General features: G+C 39.4%; 4 protein-coding genes across 4 annotated transcripts; 1 reads left to right on the top strand and 3 right to left on the bottom strand.

Annotated features, from left to right (window-relative positions):
• Nucleotides 1–363: 363 nt before the first annotated feature.
• EJ05DRAFT_524819 (uncharacterized protein) lies at nt 364–3,003 on the bottom strand (the record flags this gene model as incomplete). The annotated part of the gene is made up of 8 exons (XM_033748828.1): nt 364–374; nt 494–929; nt 982–992; nt 1,343–1,388; nt 1,653–2,059; nt 2,360–2,403; nt 2,452–2,892; nt 2,975–3,003. 8 exons carry the CDS (start codon nt 3,001–3,003, stop codon nt 364–366), a joined length of 1,425 nt encoding a protein of 474 aa, XP_033603939.1.
• Nucleotides 3,004–3,978: 975 nt separating this feature from the next.
• Nucleotides 3,979–4,908, bottom strand: EJ05DRAFT_483852 (uncharacterized protein; the record flags this gene model as incomplete). The annotated part of the gene is made up of 5 exons (XM_033745290.1): nt 3,979–4,047; nt 4,144–4,271; nt 4,368–4,507; nt 4,726–4,774; nt 4,821–4,908. 5 exons carry the CDS (start codon nt 4,906–4,908, stop codon nt 3,979–3,981), a joined length of 474 nt encoding a protein of 157 aa, XP_033603938.1.
• Nucleotides 4,909–9,988: 5,080 nt separating this feature from the next.
• EJ05DRAFT_435128 (uncharacterized protein) lies at nt 9,989–10,228 on the bottom strand (the record flags this gene model as incomplete). Its single annotated transcript, XM_033741682.1, has 1 exon — nt 9,989–10,228. A coding segment is annotated over one exon (240 nt), but the record flags the coding sequence as incomplete, so codon positions are not given.
• A 10,646-nt stretch (nt 10,229–20,874) lies between these two features.
• Nucleotides 20,875–21,684, top strand: EJ05DRAFT_508645 (uncharacterized protein; the record flags this gene model as incomplete). The annotated part of the gene is made up of 2 exons (XM_033748022.1): nt 20,875–21,436; nt 21,486–21,684. One exon carries the CDS (start codon nt 20,875–20,877, stop codon nt 21,265–21,267), a length of 393 nt encoding a protein of 130 aa, XP_033603936.1. The 3' UTR covers nt 21,268–21,436; nt 21,486–21,684.
• Nucleotides 21,685–21,853: the final 169 nt, after the last annotated feature.

Below are 21,853 nucleotides of genomic sequence, written 5' to 3'. Positions count from 1 at the left end.
CTTATTTATATTAAGTGATGAAGTTCGTAGATGCGTACGAAAATATAAAGAACTAAGAATTAATAAGACGGCTGAATGCCCACTCTTTTAGTATTACGGTCTAGCTATTAGTCTACGGCTATAGTGTTATAGTCATGAGCCTACCCTAGTACTAGATTATGATTTACTAATAACTACTTGAATCTTATACGCATGTCCGCACTCAAGAAAAACCCAACCCTTTAACTACTTAAGTCTATGTCGATATCATTAGGGTCGGTCGAATCTACTAACGAGGGCGGCGGGAAATCTAGATTAGATCCAGGGAACGCTATATTATAGTAAAGTTCTTTAACTGCGTGTTCGTCCTTAAAAGGGCCATAATTAGCGAGATACTATACCTAGGTAGTAAGCGGCCGGTCTTGGTTAATGATAATGCCACTGTTAGGCATGCTAGGCTATGTATCGATCGTTGGCTGTTTAGATAGATCTAAGATCCGCGACCTAGAATTACCCTCACCATCTAATGCGATAGCATTAGTGCCCTCGGGAGATGTGTGCGATAACGTGGTAGTAATGGTCGGCATGGTTAGCGTGATTAAAGGAAAAACAGGAGGAGGGTTAAGGTCCGTAGAAGGTCCTGGAATCGGCGATTCCACACGTTCCTTAGAAATAGTACTAGAGTCTACGAGGGGGTCTAGGGAGTTTATCCGTGTGGTGTTATCGGGCACATCATCCAAAACCTTAGAGGCGTCTATAATCGCCAATTCTAGTGCCTCCTCTAGTATCTCGTTACTAAGTTTAACGCGCTTAACGGCCTTACTTAAATCGCTGTACGACGCTATACGCTTCTTCCTTATAGTTACTTCGGCTATAGAAGACTTTTCGGCGGTATCGGCTGGCGGCTTCATGCGACGTAATAAATCCTCTTCGTCACTCTCGTCGACTTCCTTAGGTAGGTTAAGGTCGGGATCGTCATACTTCAGCTCATCCCGAACTTACTATATGGCGAGCTAATACGCAAAGCCAATGTTAGACTAATAATCATGGAAAATTAGACGACCGAGCGACTCCCTAAGTTGGCGAAGTACGGCGAGTTGTCGCTCCCGATGATTAGTAGGAGTCTTAAATCTAGGTTCTTTATATACGGGCTGGGCGAGCCGAAGACGAAGACCCTCTACGAGAATTTTAGGGCTCCACGTAAGTCTCTCGAGCCGCTCATAGGGTAGAATCAAACGGTAGTATTCCTTGGAGCTGTGGAAGTGTAGATCAATATAGGTATTAGGTCCATAGCCGCCCGCTCTGGCGCCACCTAGTATATATATAATCTTCGCGATAAAAGTGAATCTGGCATGGAGCTTACCTTGATTCTCGAGACGCGAAATTCTCTCCGCTGCAGCTAACCAGAACTACGTGACGTAGTAGTGTCCAACCGAGCGGTAGATAATAGGTTTGCCTATTACTAGTCGATCGATGAAGAAAGCTATCGCCTAAGGTCGTAGACACCTACTAGGAAGCTTTAGGTCGTTGGAGATTATAAAGTCACCATCGTTTTTTTTACGCTTTGGCGCTTTGGCCTTTTTTACAGCTACGGCTATAACTAGAGTAGTGCTAGTCGGCTTTACGGTGTCGGTTTAGTTTGCCTTTAATCTTTTCGATGGCGTTCTAACTACTTTCCGGGCTTTGGATTTTGACGGTGTTCGCGGTGGTAGCAAGTTAGAGGTATCGGGTTCGGAGTCCGGATTATTAGGAAGTTCGCCATCTGCAGGCGGAGGTATAGAACCTAAATTATTAGTATTATCTTTGGGTTCCTTTACCGAAGATAGTTCCGTAGTAGGGTGTAGCGTTTCTATAGTCGGCTCTTTTACTACTACACTATTCTTAAGTAGCGGTGCGGTCTTAGACGTTTTACCGGTCTCACTTATAATAGGATCGGCGGCATTTTTAGTCTTAGAACCCTTCTTCTTCTTCTTCGCGGGGGATGGTTTATCGGTTACTAGAGGACGGGCTACCACGGCTCGACCATGTGTAACGTTATCCCTAATTGTATCCTCGACGAAACGTGTACGGTTAGTGTAAACTTCCTAAGATAGAGCCAACTTAATACTAGCGGCGCGAGCCGTATATGCACGAGGTGTCATCGGTATATATTAGATAGGTAGTTCTACGGTAGACGGTTAGTATAGAACATATATATCTTAAGAAGGGCCTGGAATCGTCGATCGCAGACGGTTATAGGGAACATGTATATCTCAAGAGGGGTCTAGAATCGTCGATCCCAGACGGTTATAGGGAAAGACTATAGAGTGTATATAATGACGAATGCGCGGGTATTGGAATCGCTGATCCCAAGGATTACTAAAGCCGGGATTTAACATACCTGGAAACTTAATGGCGCGCGTTTCGATCGACGGGAATACAATACTAAAGGATGTTAGTGGATGATAGTAATTCGTATGATTGGAAACCCACTAGATAACAGGTGTAATATTAAGCATATCCTCCGCTAATGGCACGACGAGTAAGATATCGAATGGTATTTCATCGTTATTAGAGTCCTCGAAAGCCATTCGTATACCGAGAAGGGTAGAATAGGCTCCGGCGTCCATAGCCCATCTATACTTCGATATTCTAAGGACAGGACAAAGAATCCGAGCGACGCTACTAACATCCGGGTCCCAATAATTAACCGCAGTTTCGACGATACTTTTATACAAACCTCTTAGGACGTCATGACGTTTTTTCATATCCGACTTCGTCTTTACGCATGTTAGTATAGCCACGTGTATAATGATTTTTGCATTAAGATTATATGGCTCCGTTACTAGAATTTCCTCGGATTCCAAAACCTTATAATCCGCGAGGGCGGCCACGAGTTCCGGACCGGCTCCTTTGCGGATAACTACGTTAATGCTACCGAAACGATTAGTATCTAATTGCCTCTACGTAGCGTTTACCAAACAGACGTCCTTCTCTAGCATCTACATAATGTTACCGACCACGAACTTTACGCTGTTCATGCATGACGGCATTGGTTTTTTATAAGATTAATAGAAACGATCGTTCCCTACTAGATTATTTAGGTCTTGAAGTGTCTATTGGGCATGGCGTATGGATCCAGAAGTTTTGGCCGGTTCCGAAGGTCTAGCATCTTCCACGGGTGGCGGAGCTAATTATACCGCCTTCCCTTTTCCTTTGCTTGGCTTAGTCGGAAGGCTCTAATCGCCTGCCATTTTGTTAAACCTATATAATCTGTTTAGAGGCGTCTGTGAATTGCGATTACTAATGAGATAAACGAACGAATTGTGAGACTTGTTAACGTATACGAGAGTAAGTAAGTTGATATAGGAGAGAGGAAATTATAAGGTGGTATATATTCATATACCTTCGTGCGAATACCAAGCTAGTCTCGTTTAGGTAGTAACATTATAAAAGTAAATAGAGGTTAATGAACCGGATACAATATAGATAAGTAGTAAAGTAAAGTAATACTAAGTGAATGAAATGAACCCTCCCTTACGTCGCGTAAGTCGGAATAACGTAATACTAGTTCGAAGCCTATACTCACGTATACTAAGATGTTACTAGGAGTAAAAGGCTATCGGCGCTCGACGTTTCCAGACGCCTCTAGTACGGAGTGGAACCACGTTTTAAAGGTATGGAAAACGAGTATGGGAATGCTTAACGGAGCGTGTGAGACAGTATTGGAAATTATAATAATATTTAACTAGGCGTCGATTATGAAAGTAAGGAGATGTAATAAGCCATGAGGACGACCATCCTCATATAGACTATTAAAGGAAAGATACTAGTAGCCACGAACATAATAAAATAACTAGTGGAATATAAATACACGCTGTTAAAGAAAAGTACCAACTATAGACGCGACTAGAAACGCCGATTCTAATCCCTCCTAGAAGACGGTTAAGCCTCATCGTTATCTCCACCTATGTTTATTAGTGTCTCATCTATTATAAACTACTCTACTATATAAGTGGTCTAGTCCTCATTAACGAATCGTTCGGCAGCGTATTCTATTAGGAAGAGGTCTTCATAGTCTTCGATTAACTATATTATGCGGATCATAGGCTCTAATATAGATCTTAATAATATTATTTTCTCGCTGGCTTCTCGCAGCGAATGGATCCTATCTCTACTATCTACCTCGTCCTTACCATGACCATAGGCACTACGCTTAGTAGGGTCCTCATCCAGGCGGTTATTAGGGCGGCGCATAGTGTCACTAATGATGTTAAATGTACTAGTAGCCCTCTCCGTCCGATCGGTAACACCTAGCCTCTCACTTTAGTTAATGACGATACTACGGTTAAATGTTAGGAGGCGTTTTATGACTTCAAGCACGGGAACAGCCGTGGATTCCGGTTTACATAGCTTCTTAAACTCCGGATCGTCTTCATGGATAATTAGACCGAAATCGTGGTATACATCTCTAATTATGGGATACCAGCCCTTAAGAACAGGCGGAACGATAACATCGAGAGTAGTATCGAGGGTACCGTCCACGAGACTAGACAGAGTAGTAAACATCTTAGGCAATGCTCAGCGAGTCATGGCCATGGACATTTTAGATGCCCATGTGTTTAGCATATAGTACTTAGAAAGCAGGGTCGGTAAGAGCTATTTAAGTCGAAATATACGACCCAAGAGCTGCCGTAGGAGAGCGAGATTAGCTGGATAAGAAAAGAAATGAACATTTCTATTCGCCTTCTATAAATTAAAACCAACCCCTGTAATTCCGCATGTATTAACGAACTAATCGATCCGGGAGGGAACTCTATTAATGTTATCCTAATGGGTATTGTCGCCGTCTAAGAACGCACTAGGATCGGCGATTCTAGGCGCCTCTAGCAGGTCGTCCTTATCACCGGTAATGTCGTTAGGCGTGGTCTTATTAAAGGTAGAGTCCATCTTCTAGTTAAATAGTCTATACTTTTGTTATCTGGTTGGCGCGTCGTCTTCGGCAAAGACGCGTCCGACGTGCTTAAAGCCTATTAGCCGTAACATGTAACATACTAACTCACGCTCAATAGGATATTACACCTATACGATGCCCTTCTCCTGGTACTTAAAGTACTACGTTACAGCTTATATAGCGAGTGCTACGAGCCGAGGGGACTAGTTAAATAGAATACCTAGTAGTACTACTAGCACGTTCTCTACTTCGTTAACTAGCTTGGTAAGTCCACCCTTAGGATGGCTTCGATCACGAGCTTAGGCGATGTTTAGTAGGAAAGCGTATATCTAACGCGGGCTCTCGTTCTTAGAGCTAGGACGAGGGAATTTTGGCTTCTATTCATTATCTTTCCTTAACGCTACTATGTCCCTACGCATGAAAAAGTGTGAATACCTAATGTAGATAATAGTAGACATTAGCACTAAGTTCCGCTATATGCGGGAGTTCAGGCTTAATTCCGAGGGTCGGTAAGGATTCGGCTAAATAAGCTTCTTTCGGGTCTCCTCGCTAATCGTGTCGTACTTAGCCTACACCTCTAGTAGATACGCCACTTTAATCTATACCCTTTCGGCCCGCGGAATGTAGTTGCGGATTAAAGTAGCATTATCATCGCTATACCGTGAGTCGTTCGTGCGGCGAAGTACAAATGCTCCGTATATTATACTTAAGCACTGGCCTTGCACTAGCTCTAATGGCGGCTTAGGATCATTATAGCCGGAACCTAGGCACCAGTGCTTAAAGGCCGGAGAAGTCAGACATATACCTAGGACGCGATCTAGTTTTTCCTGCGAAACGTCCGGATACAGTCTTACTATCATCGATAGAAACTTATATAGGTTAGACTTCGCCTTAAATGGCGGCTATATACCGGAAATACCGTTGAAATAATCGTCGAGGGATGCGCTCTATTATGTGACTTTAAGAAGACCCTGCATATTACTAGCGAAGTTGTAGACGGGAGTACCAGTCATAAGGACGTAGTGTTTAATGTTAAGCTCGTAGATGGACCGGTTGGTCGTAGAGTTAACATTCCGGAAGCCGTGTGCTTCGTTAGCTACCGTATAGTCGAAGTACTAAGCGAGGTTCCAAGGGGCATCATGTGGAAAATGCTACTTCTCCATATATTTCATTTCTACCGATGCGACGGCGTCCCAATTTCTAGATTTAATATTCTAGAACTCCGCGTACCCTCGTATTTCCTCCCTCCACCTAGTAAGGCCATAACGGGCGTTAAACGTTGCGTAGGACATTAAGATGATAGTACGGGCGTTAATCTCCTCCGGTCTAAAGTACTAACTCTTCTATGTTAAGATACCTACTAAACGCGTAGTACCAGTGGCTGATTTCCCGACCCTGCTATCGCCGTGACTAGTAATGACACGGAAGAGCGAGGAAAAGTCCGTAATCTACTCAGCGGTTTAGGTAAGGAGATTTACGGGTACTAATAGCAGGGCGGGCTTTAGAGGAGACACTAGGATACCCTTCTCGCGATTGGCGATGCGCTCGTTAATTAACTATATTTTAGTTAGATATGTGTAGGCGCGTCTAGAATCGGCGATTCCAGAGGCCACTAGGGGAAGGAACTTACATGTAGCTAGTGCGCCAAAAGTGTAAATGTTTTACCTAGTCCGACACCATCTACTAATACTATACCCCGTGAAACCGAACTATCCATACTCTTTCGGAGCCACCAAGCTCCTATAAGTTACCACTAATATAGAGTAACGCTAGGATTCATGTTAAGAATCTAAGGTTTTCGGGTACTAGTGACTCGGAGACCCACCGCGGCTGTAACATAGTCTTATAGTTGGGCGGCGCCGTTATTACTCTAGTCATTTAACCAATCCTATAGTTTGCTTCTCTTCTCGCTGCCCGACTTTAACTAATCTATAATTAGTACTATATTACTAAGATCCGTGTCAATGCGTGCGGTAATTGCCGTCTTATTATTATTCGCTTAAATAACCTCGTTAGTTTCAATCTCGGAGATCTTTTAAGTACCGCTTAAGCCCTTTACAAGATTCTTAATAGTAAGGTAAGAGTGGTACGGACACGTTCCTAGTTTAAGATGATCCGGATTAACGACGTTATAATCCTTATAAGTTACCGTAAGCGTGGCCTAGAGCTCTTCTTCGGAGGGGAGACTCTCGAGATATAACCTAGCGAACACACGCCGATCGCCCATATTAATGCCCTTGTCTTCGACTATAAATTCTAGATTATTATAGGTATCTATCGATGCTCCCGATGGATTTAGACCGCGTTTCTATATATTAGTCCACGCCTTAGTATGGTACTTAGGCAATTTTTTCCTCGGTGCCTTTATAGGCTTCAAGGAACGTTTTAGTTTTACTAGGGCAGCTATAGGTCCTTCTTTTATAGTGGCATCTGGTATAGCTAGTGCGTCTAGCATGGGTGCGTCGAGGAGCGAGTTCGGATCTATCGCTTAGATATCTTCTATCGGGTCCTAATCTATAGCATCGCTAGTATTCTTACCAAGTTCCCTATTCCGGTTAGTGGTGGAGTTACTATCGGCGGCTTAGTGTTAATCTAAACGCCTTCTAGCTTTTTTCTTAGAAGGGCCTATAATCGTCGATCCTAGACGGGCCTATAGAGTGATTAGTGGATGAGTAGGGGGAACCCAGTTAGTAGGAACTTTCTAAGGCATTGTGGACATCTACCTCGCGTTAGCATAGACAATTTTCATGCGAAAGTTGTCCTCGTATTCTTGCCCTTAGTTACGGGCATGGCGTCGGTATTTAAGTATATCGTTAAATAGAAGATATTTGTCGTTCTCCGACATACGCATTCGCGAAAGAGGATTCGTACGATTAGAAGATAGCTTAAGATCTATCTAGAGAATAAGAGACGCGCGCTACTAGTAATCTTCCCATTCACTACGACTAGCGACTATTACTATAAGGTAATGGGCACGGTCTTCTTTAATAAGTTCCATAGCTAAAGTGAACTGGCTAAACGGATGCGAACCTTCCAGAATCCGCGGGTCAAAGAACTCTATATAGTATTCATTAAGCAAGGCGTTAACTTCAGGATCCTAGAATAAAATGGCTGCTTTAACCACGCTAATTCCGAGGTTAGAGGCAATCTTACCAAGGCGACGGTCCTTTTCCAGCCTAGGTTCCTTTTTACGCTCCTGTCTAGCCTCTTTTCCCGGCTTTAGCTCGATAGGTGCGCCTTTTCCTGCTTCGCCTACTTCCTCCTCTATAGCAGCGACCTCGAGAAATCGCTCTATGGCTTTAGAATCGTAGCCTATTAAGCTACTACCTACGATAAGAGCGGATAAGGTAGTATATTTCTTCTATAACGCTGCTCTGGTTTCGCGAATCTCTTTAGTAGCTGCATCTAAAAACGGATCGAGAAAATCATCATCTTCTTCCTCTTATGCTTGAATGTTAACTAGAAGAAAAGGAGCTATAATCTCTAGAAGGGTCTATAAACGGCGATCGGTGGGTTGAATATATATATGTCGAAAAAATAAGATTACGTAAGAAAATAGTAAAATGATGTAGGAGAGATAGAGAGAGTTGACGGAAATAATATATATAAATATATATTTTGGGTCTTGTCACGTGTTGTTACACAACCTCCTTACGTCACGTCATGACGTGTTATAAGTGAAGTGAATTAACCTATCGGTTTTATTAGAAATTCCAGCCCCTACTCTAGGAATCACTGTTTATAGGGTGCCCTATAGTTAGGGTCATAGATCCTAGTTCTTATACTCTTATACTAAATGCGCAACTGCGTTACTAGGAGAATCCTTTTCACGTCTCCCTCTTCATATTCTATTTAACATAGGGCGACGTGGATTAAGAGCACTAACTCACGGACGTTACCTATAGGCATTAAGATGCTCCATAGACTTTGCATACTTCTAGACTTAAACTATAATAACTATAAATCCCACCGACCCTATCGACTAACATCCACAACTAGTAGAGTGCCCTAATTAAATTCTAGAATAGCATTCGTAATTTCATACGCCCCCTCTCGCCGCTTACGCTATAGCTAACGGGCTAATTCACTAGAGTCCCATGCACCTTCTCTTATTACTATTGGTGGTTGGCCCGTTTTCGAAATTCCAAACCCTTCTAACCGGGTAGCCCATCGTCTAGATAGGTGGACTACTATTACGCTAAGAGCTCGATATAAACCGAATTTCTATACATACTTAATATTTCCCGGGAGCCGACGGAACCCTAGTTATCCCTCCGGTCTAGGCTCCTACCGCGGACATAGAATTTATGGCCAGTGACAGGTGAAGTAGTACACGTGTTTAGGCATGACATTACTCTTTCGTATTTAGTCGGCCAGCACACGCTTAACCATGTCTATAAGTCGTCTATTATCTAAGTAGTGCGTAGTATAGACTCTACTATTAGTACCACATGCATCGTAATAACTAGCCTACTATCGTCTCTACTCGGATAATGACTAGACGAGACTTATATATTGTCTATTTTATAGACGACGTTCTTGTGCTACCAGTTTCATGGACTGTTATTATATGAACATTCGTTGATTATAAGTGTCCTCGCCCACGCAATCTTCGTCCGGACGCGCACTAGGAAGTTCTAATACCCGCCCTTTCGCTGGTCTTCCTGCCTCGCCTACACTATTACCATGTATACGTGCTCGTTTCATCTTATTCCACGTATAAGGCGGCTAGCGCGACGGTTAATCGGTCTAGAGTAGGTCGGGTTAACTGTTTAAGGAACCCACGGGCGAGCTACTAGAAAGGTCTAGAATCGCCGATTCTAGATCCTCCTAGAGGGTCTCTAAATATAGTAGGAATGTCGATAGGGTAGGGTCGTACACATCGCACTTCTCTTTAACCCCGTTATAGCTCTTTCTACTAAACGACCCGTCGAGATACTCATCTAGAAACACCCTATAACACCCTATCCAGTTCATGTAAGCAAGTGTCATCGCGTCCTTAGTAGTGGCTTCTCCTATCTTTACGAAGATAGCGAGGCTTCTTATTAGGTGGTCGCGACCGGCCCGGCCGCTTTCTTATATATAGTCTAGAAATAAAGAAGGAGCGCCTAAGTATATCACGACGCGAATGGTAGCTAGGTCAACACCTAGGCCGAGAGCGTTTATAGTAACTATAATACCTTCTTCTTCGGCGATGAATCCGTTAAGGACCTGCTCCTTAGCTATACTCTCTCGATAGTACGCATCGTAACCAAGCTCCCCTACGAGGCTAATAGCTTGCGTGACCATAGGCGTGAAGACGAGACATCTACCGGTAATGCCCTATCTAACACGTCGCACGTATTCCGCTTAACTACGGGTACCTCGAGCCTTCTTAGGTAGGCTCCCAAGCGCATATATAATATTAGGCCGAGTTATGGCTTCGCGGTGGATAAACACATCTCTAGCGTTTACACGTATGGCTTTCCATAGCCCTGCTTCATCATCGGGTGGTAGGGTTATACTTAGGAGTATAATCTACACCTCTAGATCGACCATTATTTAGATATCGCGAAAGGCCGGCCGGAACTAGTCGTTATTAATGATATAGTGGCACTTATCGATAATCACACGGTCGAGTAGTCCTAGGCTATTTATATAGTTTATAAACTACATAAACGGTTCGCCTTTTATAGACTCGGGCGTAATAATAATAATAGACGTCCCGTAAGGGGGGTGCGTAGGGTCGAATGCTTCTATAGTAATACCACTATTATAATAACGGCGGATAAGGTCATCTCGAAGGGCCTTTAGCGGGATAATAACTAGTATTACTCCGTCTAGTACTATTAACATAGCTAATATGAAAGGTAGACTTTTACCTAAGGTAGTCGGCTATATAACCAGTATTAGACTACGGCCTTCGACTAGCCCGGTAAATACCTTTTCTTATTAGAGTCACATTCTAGCGTTTTCGTCACGGAGTACGACCTTAACAGCCTTATGCGGGTTCTTCTCCTAGAGTGCAGCCTAACGGTAAGCCCGTGCTTATGAAATTCGCGTCTAGCTAGGCGTAACCTTATTAAACACAGGCACCCCGATCTCGTGCTACCATGCGCGACTAACCTAGAAGTACCTCTCTATTACCGTCTTTACCGTACTAAACGGGCTACTTATATCACGACTATACGCGATCTAGGTAATCTTTATACTATGACTAGCTTACTCATTAAGGATAGCGGTTAGACTATCATCTCGGGTACCCGGATTCTGGTCCTCGTCCTATAGACTATCCTTATCGGCCTCGTCCATATGGTTAATCTCGTACTTCTGAAGCTTGCGCTTTATAATTATAATCGCGACTTAACGATAGTCTGCGATACCCATATTAACTACTCCTATACTAAGATGCATCTATTCCCTTATCGCATGGCTTATGCGCTCGCTAGTCTAGTACGGCGATAGCCATATATATACAGGGACGACTGTCTATGTTGGATCCATGAATCTCTTGAGTTGTTCCTTCCACGGGATGACTAACCAAAGATACCATATTAGAATATTATATACGACCGGCGGTAGATATCGAAGAATTAGGCGGATATCTCCTTTACGTGTATACCCTTTATAGTACTTTATTATAATGTAAAGCTTATTACCATAAAGAATAATATTACGTATATCACCCTGTCGCGTGTTACGGTACCATATACTTAGGATTTCTAGTCCGCGTGTAGACTGTCCAGCTGTTATATAGATAAGGATAAGTAGCTAACTAAGAAAGACTCGAATCTGTTCGAGCTAGTCTTATACTTTTTATGTATCTAACTCTCCTCTGGTAAAGAACGCTAACTGTATATTCTAGTCCTTTTCAACTCGCCTTCTAAACCATGAGGACTACTCCTAGAGGCACGCTAACTAAAGGAAGCTATACCCGATTGTGTTATCAGCCGTATTATCCGTAAGTAACTACCATGGGATTACTAGTGCTCCCTCTATAGAAGATAGTAGAAGAATATTAGTATATAATGTTCGCGCTATTCGATTTATTAAGCTAGAGACCATCCCTCTAAATGCATTCATTGGAATTGTATATGCATTATACGTAAGTATATCATTAACCCACTACATCTTTGCGTCTATAGCTATGTTACCCACGATTTTAAGACCGTAAGCTCTAAGTTATATCTACTATCCAACTGCACCGCGACTACCGCGGAGGAGATACTAGTTAATAAATGGTAAGAGATATCCGAGGACATCTATAGTACTACCCGCTTACTTATGGAAGACTTCCTAGATGGCCCACTTAAGGACAATAAGGCGGGAGAACTTAATAAGTACTAATAGAGTAGACGTATAGTTCTATGGTGAAAGGAAGCCCCCGTTTCGATCTACACATAGTAGGCCGGATAATGGGACTAGTGCGGCCTTAAATAAGTACACATATAGCGTCTATCGTAGTAATGTAATGATAAGCTATATATAAAGGTAGGCGATGCGAGAAAGAGGGCGGGTTTAGATACCAAATACCTCGTATAGTTTTGCCCGACGTGTTTCCAGATCCCACTCGCTAAGATTACCTTCTACTCTACGATAGTCGTTAGTTACGCTCGTCTCGGGTTTAGAGTCGGAGCTACTATTACTCTCGCCGGATGGCTGTTCCGTAGTGATGTAGTCCAGAAGCCGAGTAATACACGCCTTAGTCTTAGTGTTAAAGACTAAAGCCGGGAGGTAGTAGGGATTCTAGTACGCTTGGATAGCCCCGATAATAAGACGCTGAAGATACTTCGAGTGATCGCGGAATATTTTCTAGTTCCGATAACGTGCGAGAGGTCGCTATAGCCCGGGCTCTATTATAGAACGCGCTACTTCTAGGCATAGTAGTCTATCGTGAGCGCCTACTGTCTCATAGGCTTGGTAGAATAGAACTCTTAGACTAGACGATACTATCTTTAGCGGCCCTTCGGTGGGCATCTCTAGGATATTAGTAAGTGCGAGGACATCCATGCCTTGGAAGTAGTTGATGAATTTTATACGTTCTAGCCATGGATCAACTTCGTCGATAGCGCCGGTTTATACTATATAACCTTTGTCTTTGAGGACGTTCTACTAATTTAACTAGAGCTAATCGAGTGTGGTGTTAATTGGTGTACGAGTGTATATAGTGGTACGTGTTATAATCGGGATAAGGCGGTTTAACCGGCCTGTATTATATAGGCATTGGTATGGTATATTATCTCTATATCCACGTGTCTCATCGTCCGCTCTAGGTGGAGCCCCCCTACGCCCATTAAAGAACGCTATATGTTCGTTTTTAATATATAATTTAAGATTCTTTAAAAGGCCAAGAACTAATCCGCAGTTCTCGACAATATATTAGAACCCTCTCTTAACCGGAATATACCTTATAGGCCGTGACAGGGCAGCGGGTATTCGAAGGTCGTCGATTATAGTAGCGGTATAACTAAGCGAGTAAATATGGCTTTTAATGATCTTACGATACTTTAGTCTCATTCCTCGGTATTCTTAAAGGAGGTGGCGGTCTAGCGCGGATGGGAGGATGGCGCGCTTGCAATCTCGATAGATAATTGCTCCGGTGTCAAGGTCGACGACTAGTAGTGAATCTACGGACATCTATATATATTCGTATAGTGTTAGTAGGTTGGCGTCGGGAGTAGACTATAATACATATAATTATGTTCCTATAGATAGGTGTAGAAACGGCGATTCTAGACGGCTCTAGAGTAAGGAGTTTTCAGGTCCTTTAGTTTTCGACGGCCGTGCCATAGGAAATCAATGGCTGCCACTAGCCCCGATCTTCAGCCAAGGTGTTCTACTATTAGTGTAGTCGCTACTGAATTAGTGTATTTCATTCTCTAATCTACCTCATCATTATCTATAGTGCGCATGTCCTATGGCGTACTTAGCCCTAGGCTATGATCTTATAGATTAATTAGATTTATAAACTACTCTAGCGCCATATTCGTAATATTTTCCGAGGTCATTCTCTCGATCGGGAACTACCTAGGTGGCGCAATGTCTCCATTCAAAATCTAATGTAAATATGGCTTAACACCATAACAAAGTCGTCTAAGCCATGGATGACATCGGTCTACGAGGCCTAGGAAGTCCTCTAGTATACTAACCCTTATCTTCTAGAAGAAAGAGTCCGTAATTTCGGGTGGTAGTAGAACGAATAACCCGTCGCCAAACCTCTCGCGGATTAACGCCTAGTGCGCGCCATGACTCAACCAATCGTTCATTTATTTCCACTGTCTTATCCGCTTAAAGGCCTCCCCTTACTATATATATATATCGATATCTAGGTCCTACGGTTATTCTAGACTTGGCGCATGATCTCCCATGAGTTGATTAATACGGGCATATAGACGAGCCTTTATAATTGACCGGATGCCTTGCCTAGTGCTAAGGGTGAATGTGCGGTCTATTTTTAGTGCCTCCTTAGTAGCGTTTATAGCTTCATATATATCCGCGAGTGCTAGGCGACGTCTAATCCCGATAAGACGCGATGTGTGTACTAGCTTAACGATCTTAAAGTAGAGTGTACTGGCCTAGTCTATGAATGTACGCACTAAGCGTTCCCTAGTCGACGTCGTATCCCTAATAACAACCTATAGGGGATTAAGGCTGTGAGGCGCTGTGTCTACCGTCTTACCGTCTCGCCATTCTTATAGTAGTAATCTAAAGTGAAGTAGCGTTAACGGTGAACCAATCTCTAATGCGCGATTAAGGAGTTGTCCAACCATGTTTATATCTTTAGGGAAGTGTTATAATGTGCCTATCCAACGAAGATGACTTACATTTGCACAGAGCCATGCTTCATGTTCGTTCCGTGACGACGGGCTATCGGGGTTGGTAAATGGCTCCATGACCTCCCCAAGCATAGCCTTATACTTTGCTCTTAACTTGGCCCGGATTTTATTACTTACCCTCGTGGTCGTTAGCGGAGTTCTCGTAGTTAACTATTCGTTCTAGTTAGATACATCATTACGGCGCCGCTTTCTAGGGGTATATATAGACTAACGCTCTTCTTCGTCGTCCTCTTCTCGCTCTTAATCGGTATCGTAGGCTATTATCTCTAGTTACGCTGGTACTATACGAAGAGCTACCGTGGTGCTAGGAGTTATATAAGATTATTAAGAGGGTAGGGGAGATGTCGGAGGCGGTAGGCATGTGTTAGGAACGAAATCGTCTTCTTCATCGTTATTAGGCGAGTTATTATTCGTATTGGTAACGTGTAAATAGGCTGGAATCTGTTGCTCGTTTAGCTAACGAGCCGCTGCCTCTAGTAATCGTGCGATGAATAGTGGCGGGCTAGGAAACGATAACGGTCGGAAGAAGGCGGCTTAAGCTCTATCGCTCCCGCCGATGGGGAAAAGTTTAAATATAATATCCCATGCTTAACGTATACTATCTACATTAGGAAGCGGTACTAAGGGGGGTGCCATAGCTTATAAAGTTCGTGAGTAGTAGAATGGATTAGAATCGGCGATCCCAGAGGTGTCTTAGAGTACGCGATTCTATGAGGATTACTAAGGTCCTTAGACGTATGCGTAGGTCGGCGTGTAGTATACCTAGGTACCGATCGCGCACGGTTGGGAAAATCAAAGTGAAAATCGCGAAAAATGCGTAGTTTTCATGCATATTCTTCGCCACCCCCTCCGTGAAAATAATAATTATAAGTTAGCCAGACATAACTTTCGACCATGCGATTTCTTAATATGTAAAAATTATTCGGATGTAGGCGTGGGAAGGGCTGCCTTTCGACTCTGCCTTACGGTGTCTTTCGACTACCTAGTTTTTCTACCAAGAGTCGTGCATGGTTACCGCCTGGGCCCGTGTAACGTTCTTTCGTATATCGAAAGAACGGCTCCTAATTGTTAGTATTAAGATTTTAGGAAACTATATTATAATTATTACTAATTTATATAGATTATTATAAATTATATTATTACTAGCTAAGGACGGTATAAAAATTAGTAAATTATATAAATCGTACTAAATTATAGTAAATCTATATAAATCTATATCTATAAGGATCGGGTAATATACCTAATAATCTAAAAAACTCTATAAAGAGTTAAGAAGTTTTTTAAAGAAAGGAATATTTCTAAGAAAAGATTTTAATATAGGTAGTACCCGGGCTTATCTAATTATATTACGTGATATGCTAGGTCTAATTAGGTAATCTTACCTATATAAGAAGTTAGGATAGATAAAATCTAGTTTATTAGGAAAACGCTTATATAAATCTTAGATTAGTAAATATTAGTAAATATCTAAGACGAAGCGTAGAGAACGACTAAGGTCTTATAAGACTTAGGATAGGGATATAGAGATAGATAATAATCTAGGTTACTAAGGGTAGCTTCCTAGAGGGAAGGGATAATTATTAGGACTTAGCCTTAGGTAGAACCTAATCTATATATACCTTAGCTAATAGAGTTAGAAGGTAACGTAAAGGGCGGTAAATAGTTACGTGCTAGATAGATCGGCGTCTCTTTATATATATACTCTCGGATTTCTACCAAAAGGGTTCGGTAGTAATTCGTTCTATAATAGAATACACCCTATTATTCTATCTAACTATACTACGATCTAATAACCCTATTCTTATATTATTAATCTCTATCTCTTCCTTAATAGTTTCTAAGGGTCTTAACGTTTTCTAGGGTATAATTTCCTTAGTTTTCTAGTTAATTATAGAGTTAACTTCTTCGAGCTATGGTATTTCTAGAATTAAGTTATATTATTCTAGCTCCGCTATATCTAGTTATAATTATTAGTATTCTACTATTAAGACTAAATCTAGAGGTTCTATTTCTAAGTATACTATTCTATTAGTATATTCTATATTGAGTCCTTTGAATGTAGATAGTTTATATAGTTCTTCTTTACTATTATAGGGTATTTTTAGTTTATCTACTATAGTTAGAGAGATAAAATTAGACTATACTCCGCTATTAATTAGTACTTTAATAGAGTATTTTTAATAGAGCTAAATTTTAAGAGATATTTATATTTTATTATCTAAGTTACTAATAGATATAAGAGATTTTCTTTTAAGCTCGGCCGTTTCTCTTAGTATATCTAGTCTTTCTAGTTTTTTCATAGCTTACTAAGTTCCCGTTCTATTTTCTATATAAGTTAGATTATAGATTAAACTTATTTCTTAATTTTACCTAAGTCTACTTAAAGGTTATACTATATAATAGTCTTAGATATTAGATAAGTTTAGTATATAACGTCCGGGTATTAGATATATTAGTTCTCTAGATAAATTTTATTTTCTATCTACTTTAATATAAAGTAGTTTTTATTAGCTTCCTTAGTAATTATTTTATACTATTATATATCTTTATCCTTAAAGACTTTTAGAATTACTTAATTTTAATACTATTATAGAAACTATTTCTAAGTTCATTTCTTATAGAGGTAGTAAGAATAGTTATTATAGAGATAAGTAATCTAGAAAGTCTTACTATATTCCTTATAGTAGGGTGAAATAAGTAGGTTGTCTTCTAGTTAGATTTCTATATCTCTTCTAGATAGATCTCTATTATTCTTACTTATATACTTTCTATAATAATAGATAATATAGTAAGTAATAGAGTCTTAGTCTATTATTAACTTATTATATAGTTCTTCTATAGTAAGGGTTTCTTCCTTACTATCTTCCTTAGTAGTACTTCCTTTAATTATTACTTCTTTAGATATCCTTTCTTTAGTTAGTTTAGATCTTCTTATTATATCTAAGTATTTCTATAGTTCTATTTTTTTATAAAGCGATAGAGGTTATTTACTAGCTATTAAAACGTTTCTTTTCTTTAGATACTAATCTATACTATCTTTCTCTAACTTATATATGAAGTAGAGATCGTTAGTATAACTAGTCTATAATATAGCTATATAAGGTACTTCTTTCTTTTCTATAGTAAAGTTTCCTTATCTTAATACTAGGTCCTTAATCTAATTTTTCTTATTTTTATTTTTCGGGCATTCGTGGGCGTAGTATCCCTTTTCTTTATAGTAAAGATACTTACCTTTCTTCTTTAGTTATTCCCTTTCTTTATTAGATAGGCGTTTTATCTATAAGATACTAAGTTCTATTAGTATAGATCTATTATAGAATCTCTTATATAGATAGTTTAGGACTTTATTAACGTAACCCTTCTAAGTATCTTATTTAAGTATAGATTAAAAAATCTTTTTTCCTCTTTTCTTATAGCGTCTCTTATATAGTTAGTTATTAATCTAAACTACTAGCTTAATATATTCTTAGAGGTTGGTAGGACGGTCTCTCTCTCTAGAGATTTCATCCTTAACATTGTTATATAATTCTATATAGAACTAGAGAATTAGGGGTTTATTATTCTATCCTAACTAACTAGAGATTTATTAGAATTTAGAGACGTAGTTAGACGTAGATTTTATCTAGACTATTTACTAGATTTATCTCTTAGCTATCCTTTATTTATCTATATCTCTAAAGGTTATTTTAATATATTTCTCGAATTCTTTAAAACGTTTAAAGATTCTAGTAGTATTATCTTATTAATTCTACGGATTATTTTCTATAAAGTCTCTTAAGTAGAGTTTAAACTAAGCGAGTGCGTCTTCCTTTAGTAGTCTAGTAGTAAATATAACTTATTCTTCTAGATTCTAAATTTAATAGGTCTATAGATATATTCTAATCTATATTAGAAATCCTTAGAGTTCGCTTCGCTTACCTTTAAAAGATTCTAGGATTTTTCTTTTAAAGCCCTCTTTAGCTTTTCTAAGTTTAATATTTTCTCTCTAGAGCTCCGTAACTTACTTCTCTAGTTCTATAATAAGGTTTCTAACTTATTCTATAGTCGGAGCTTATAGAACGGTTTATAAAGATAAGAACTATCTATCGTTTACTATTTTTTATTTAAATAGATAGTATAAATACTTACTTTAGAGTCTAAGTAGAAGTAATTAAACTATAATAAACCTTCCCTAATAAGGATACAGCTTATCTCTAAAGTAGTCTATTATATAGTATATTCTAGCTTTTCTAAAGATAAAGGTACTTAGAAGGCTTGGAGGAGTATAAGTAGGTTTATAGTAAGTATTAATAGAGTATAAATAGTAACTAGCTAGTAGACGAGTAAAGTAGTAATTGTATTAGTATAAATTTAAATTAATTACTATAGAACTATCTCTAGAGGTTAGGTTTAAAGAGTCTATATAGTTCTACTAAAGTCCTCTAATTAGAATGCCTATTCTAAGTATTTAGTATACTACTTAGAATATCGATATTCTATTTCTAATTACTTAGTAGACTACTTAGAATACCTATTCTAAGTACCTATAATTAGCTCTTCCTATAGGTATCTATCTTAGCCTTAGATTACTATCTAAGGCTATCTATTGTATCGTAGGCTCCCCTTCTACGTATTATACTATTTCTTATACTACTTATACTAGAGTCTACGTATTCTTCTATGTCTTTAACTAGTAATTTATTATAGTTATATACTAAATAGATTAGTATCTCTTTATATATATACTCTTAGATTTCTACTAAAAGGGTTTAGTAGTAATTTATTCTACAATAGAATATACTCTATTATTCTATCTAACTATACTACTATCTAATTACTCTATTCTTATAAAATTACTACTAAACTCTTTTAGTAGAAATCTAAGAGTATATATATAAAGGGACGCTAATCTATTTAGTATATAACCATTTACTATCTATTATACTACCTTCTAACTAAGTTAGCTAAGGTATATATAGATATAGTTATATCTAAGACTAAGTTCTAATATCTCTTTTATATTCTATTTCTTTAAAGTTCTTTTAAGTTATATTATTATATAGGCTAGTATATATATACTCTTAGTAGCGATTTCTAAGAGGCTAGCCTCTAGTAATTCTAGACTTTTTAGCTTCTAGACTTATAGCTTTAGTCTAGTAGATCTAGATTATCTTAGTAGTTACTTAATATATCTCCTCTATATTAGTTTAATAGTTCTAATCTCTCTCTATAAGTTTAAGGTCTAGATATAATCTCTAAAATTATAGTAAGCTATTCTTAGGTGTATTCCTTTAAAGAAAGAGGTTTACTCTTTAATAAGATAGATATAATAAAGTTATATCTATCTCTTCTATATACTATAAGTACTCTTTAATCTTATAACTACTTATTAGTTCTCTTATATAATAGAATAGATCTATATAATACTTATAATTAATTCTTTAATAACTATATCTATTAATTAATACCTATAGAAGTCTATAAATATAAAGTAAAGCTAAATAGTTAAATATTAGTAATAGAGGGTACATGTATATTAAAATAAGTAGAGAAATATTCTTCTTAAGTATATAAATATACTATATAATTAAGCTAGAGACATATATATATAGAGCTATAGATATAGTCTTCTATAGTATATATATAAAGAAGCGTTAATCTATCTAGTATATAACTATTTACTATCTATTATACTACCTTCTAACTAACTATTAGCTAAGGTATATATAAGTCTAGTCTTTATCTAAAGCTAAGTTCTAATAACTAGTTAGTAATTCTATTCTCTAAAAATATCTACTTAATTATAGAATTACTTATATCTAGTCTAGTAAGACTTCTAAGCTTATTATATATATATTAGAGAGTTAGATATATAAATAAGAGTAATTATCTTTTATCTCTAGATATAAATACCCTAGAATAACTACTTCTAGATATTAATTTAGTTATATTAGAGCGTATAGTTAACTTCTTAATAGTATCTCTAATTATAGTATAGAGTATATCTATAAAGTCCTTAATTTCTATAATACTAGTACTACTATAATAGATCCCTAGAATAATAGAATAAGTAGATATATTAAGATACTTCTTATAAAAAATATTAGAGCTTATAGAAGCTAGAGCTATTATAGAACTATTTATAAAATAAGACGCGTGATGTGTGAAATGCATGTTCCGGCGCATCCTCGGGAACTTATGAACGGTGACTGTATCATCAGAACACACCACTTGGAAACTCTGCCCAAGGCAAACATCGCGCTTATAATCTTCGCATTTCCCGCCGCACCATCCTCATCCAAGAGACCGCCACACTCCAGGGCTGGCTTTCGCGAGGCGGTATCATCGTCCTCGAGCATGCCAGCCCGGCGGACCTGGGCTTTCTACATCTGGACCCGCTCGATCTGCCGCTCTCCGGCTCTACTACAGCTGGGCGCGAAGTGTTGGTACAGTGACGCGCGCCGCGCGTTCGTCGTAAGGCTCGAGAATGCGGACGAAGCTACCATGGACGAACTGGATGCATACGAGAGCCTGGCGCCGTCGCGCCGAGAACCGGGATGAGTGCGTGTTGCGTGGCCATCGCACAGTGTAGAGCCATTGTGCATGCTCGCGTGCGAGAAGCTGATTTTAGGGCGGAGGGGCAACGACAAGCTCATGCCGGAGCATTATGGCGTGGCGGCTTTGGCATGGACGATAGATAAGAGGTGTACTATGTTGCAGCGATTGGAAGGCAAGATGTATGCCAGTGTCGACGACGTCCAGGAGCTAACCTTTATTAGGGCGTGGGAGGTGGGCTTTTAGGGGGCGAAACGGCCGTTGGAAGTTAAGTACTTTGTCGATCCGAAGACCTATGGAGGGTATTCTAATGATGCGCTTGGTGGGTCCGGTGGGTACAGCTAGGTAGGATTGTGTGCTGTGGGACGACCACTAGATAGATGATGTACACTAAGCTCTATTTTAATAAATCGAATAGCATCGTTACTAGTAAGAGTGTTCTGCATTAGCTCACTGGCTTCTTAGTAGTGCCAAGTATGCATGTGTTAGTCCTAAGGTATATATTACTATTAACGTTACGATATAGCTTAACCTTATAAGAGTCTAGTTCCTTAATATCATTACTATCCTGTTATACTGGTCTAGGGCTAGA

The sequence above is a fragment of the Pseudovirgaria hyperparasitica genome, assembly GCF_010093815.1.
Source record: "Pseudovirgaria hyperparasitica strain CBS 121739 unplaced genomic scaffold EJ05scaffold_3, whole genome shotgun sequence".
Classification (NCBI taxonomy): domain Eukaryota; kingdom Fungi; phylum Ascomycota; class Dothideomycetes; order Acrospermales; family Acrospermaceae; genus Pseudovirgaria; species Pseudovirgaria hyperparasitica.
The sequence above is the reverse complement of the archived record's forward strand: the minus strand, read 5'-3'. Positions and strand labels throughout refer to the sequence as shown.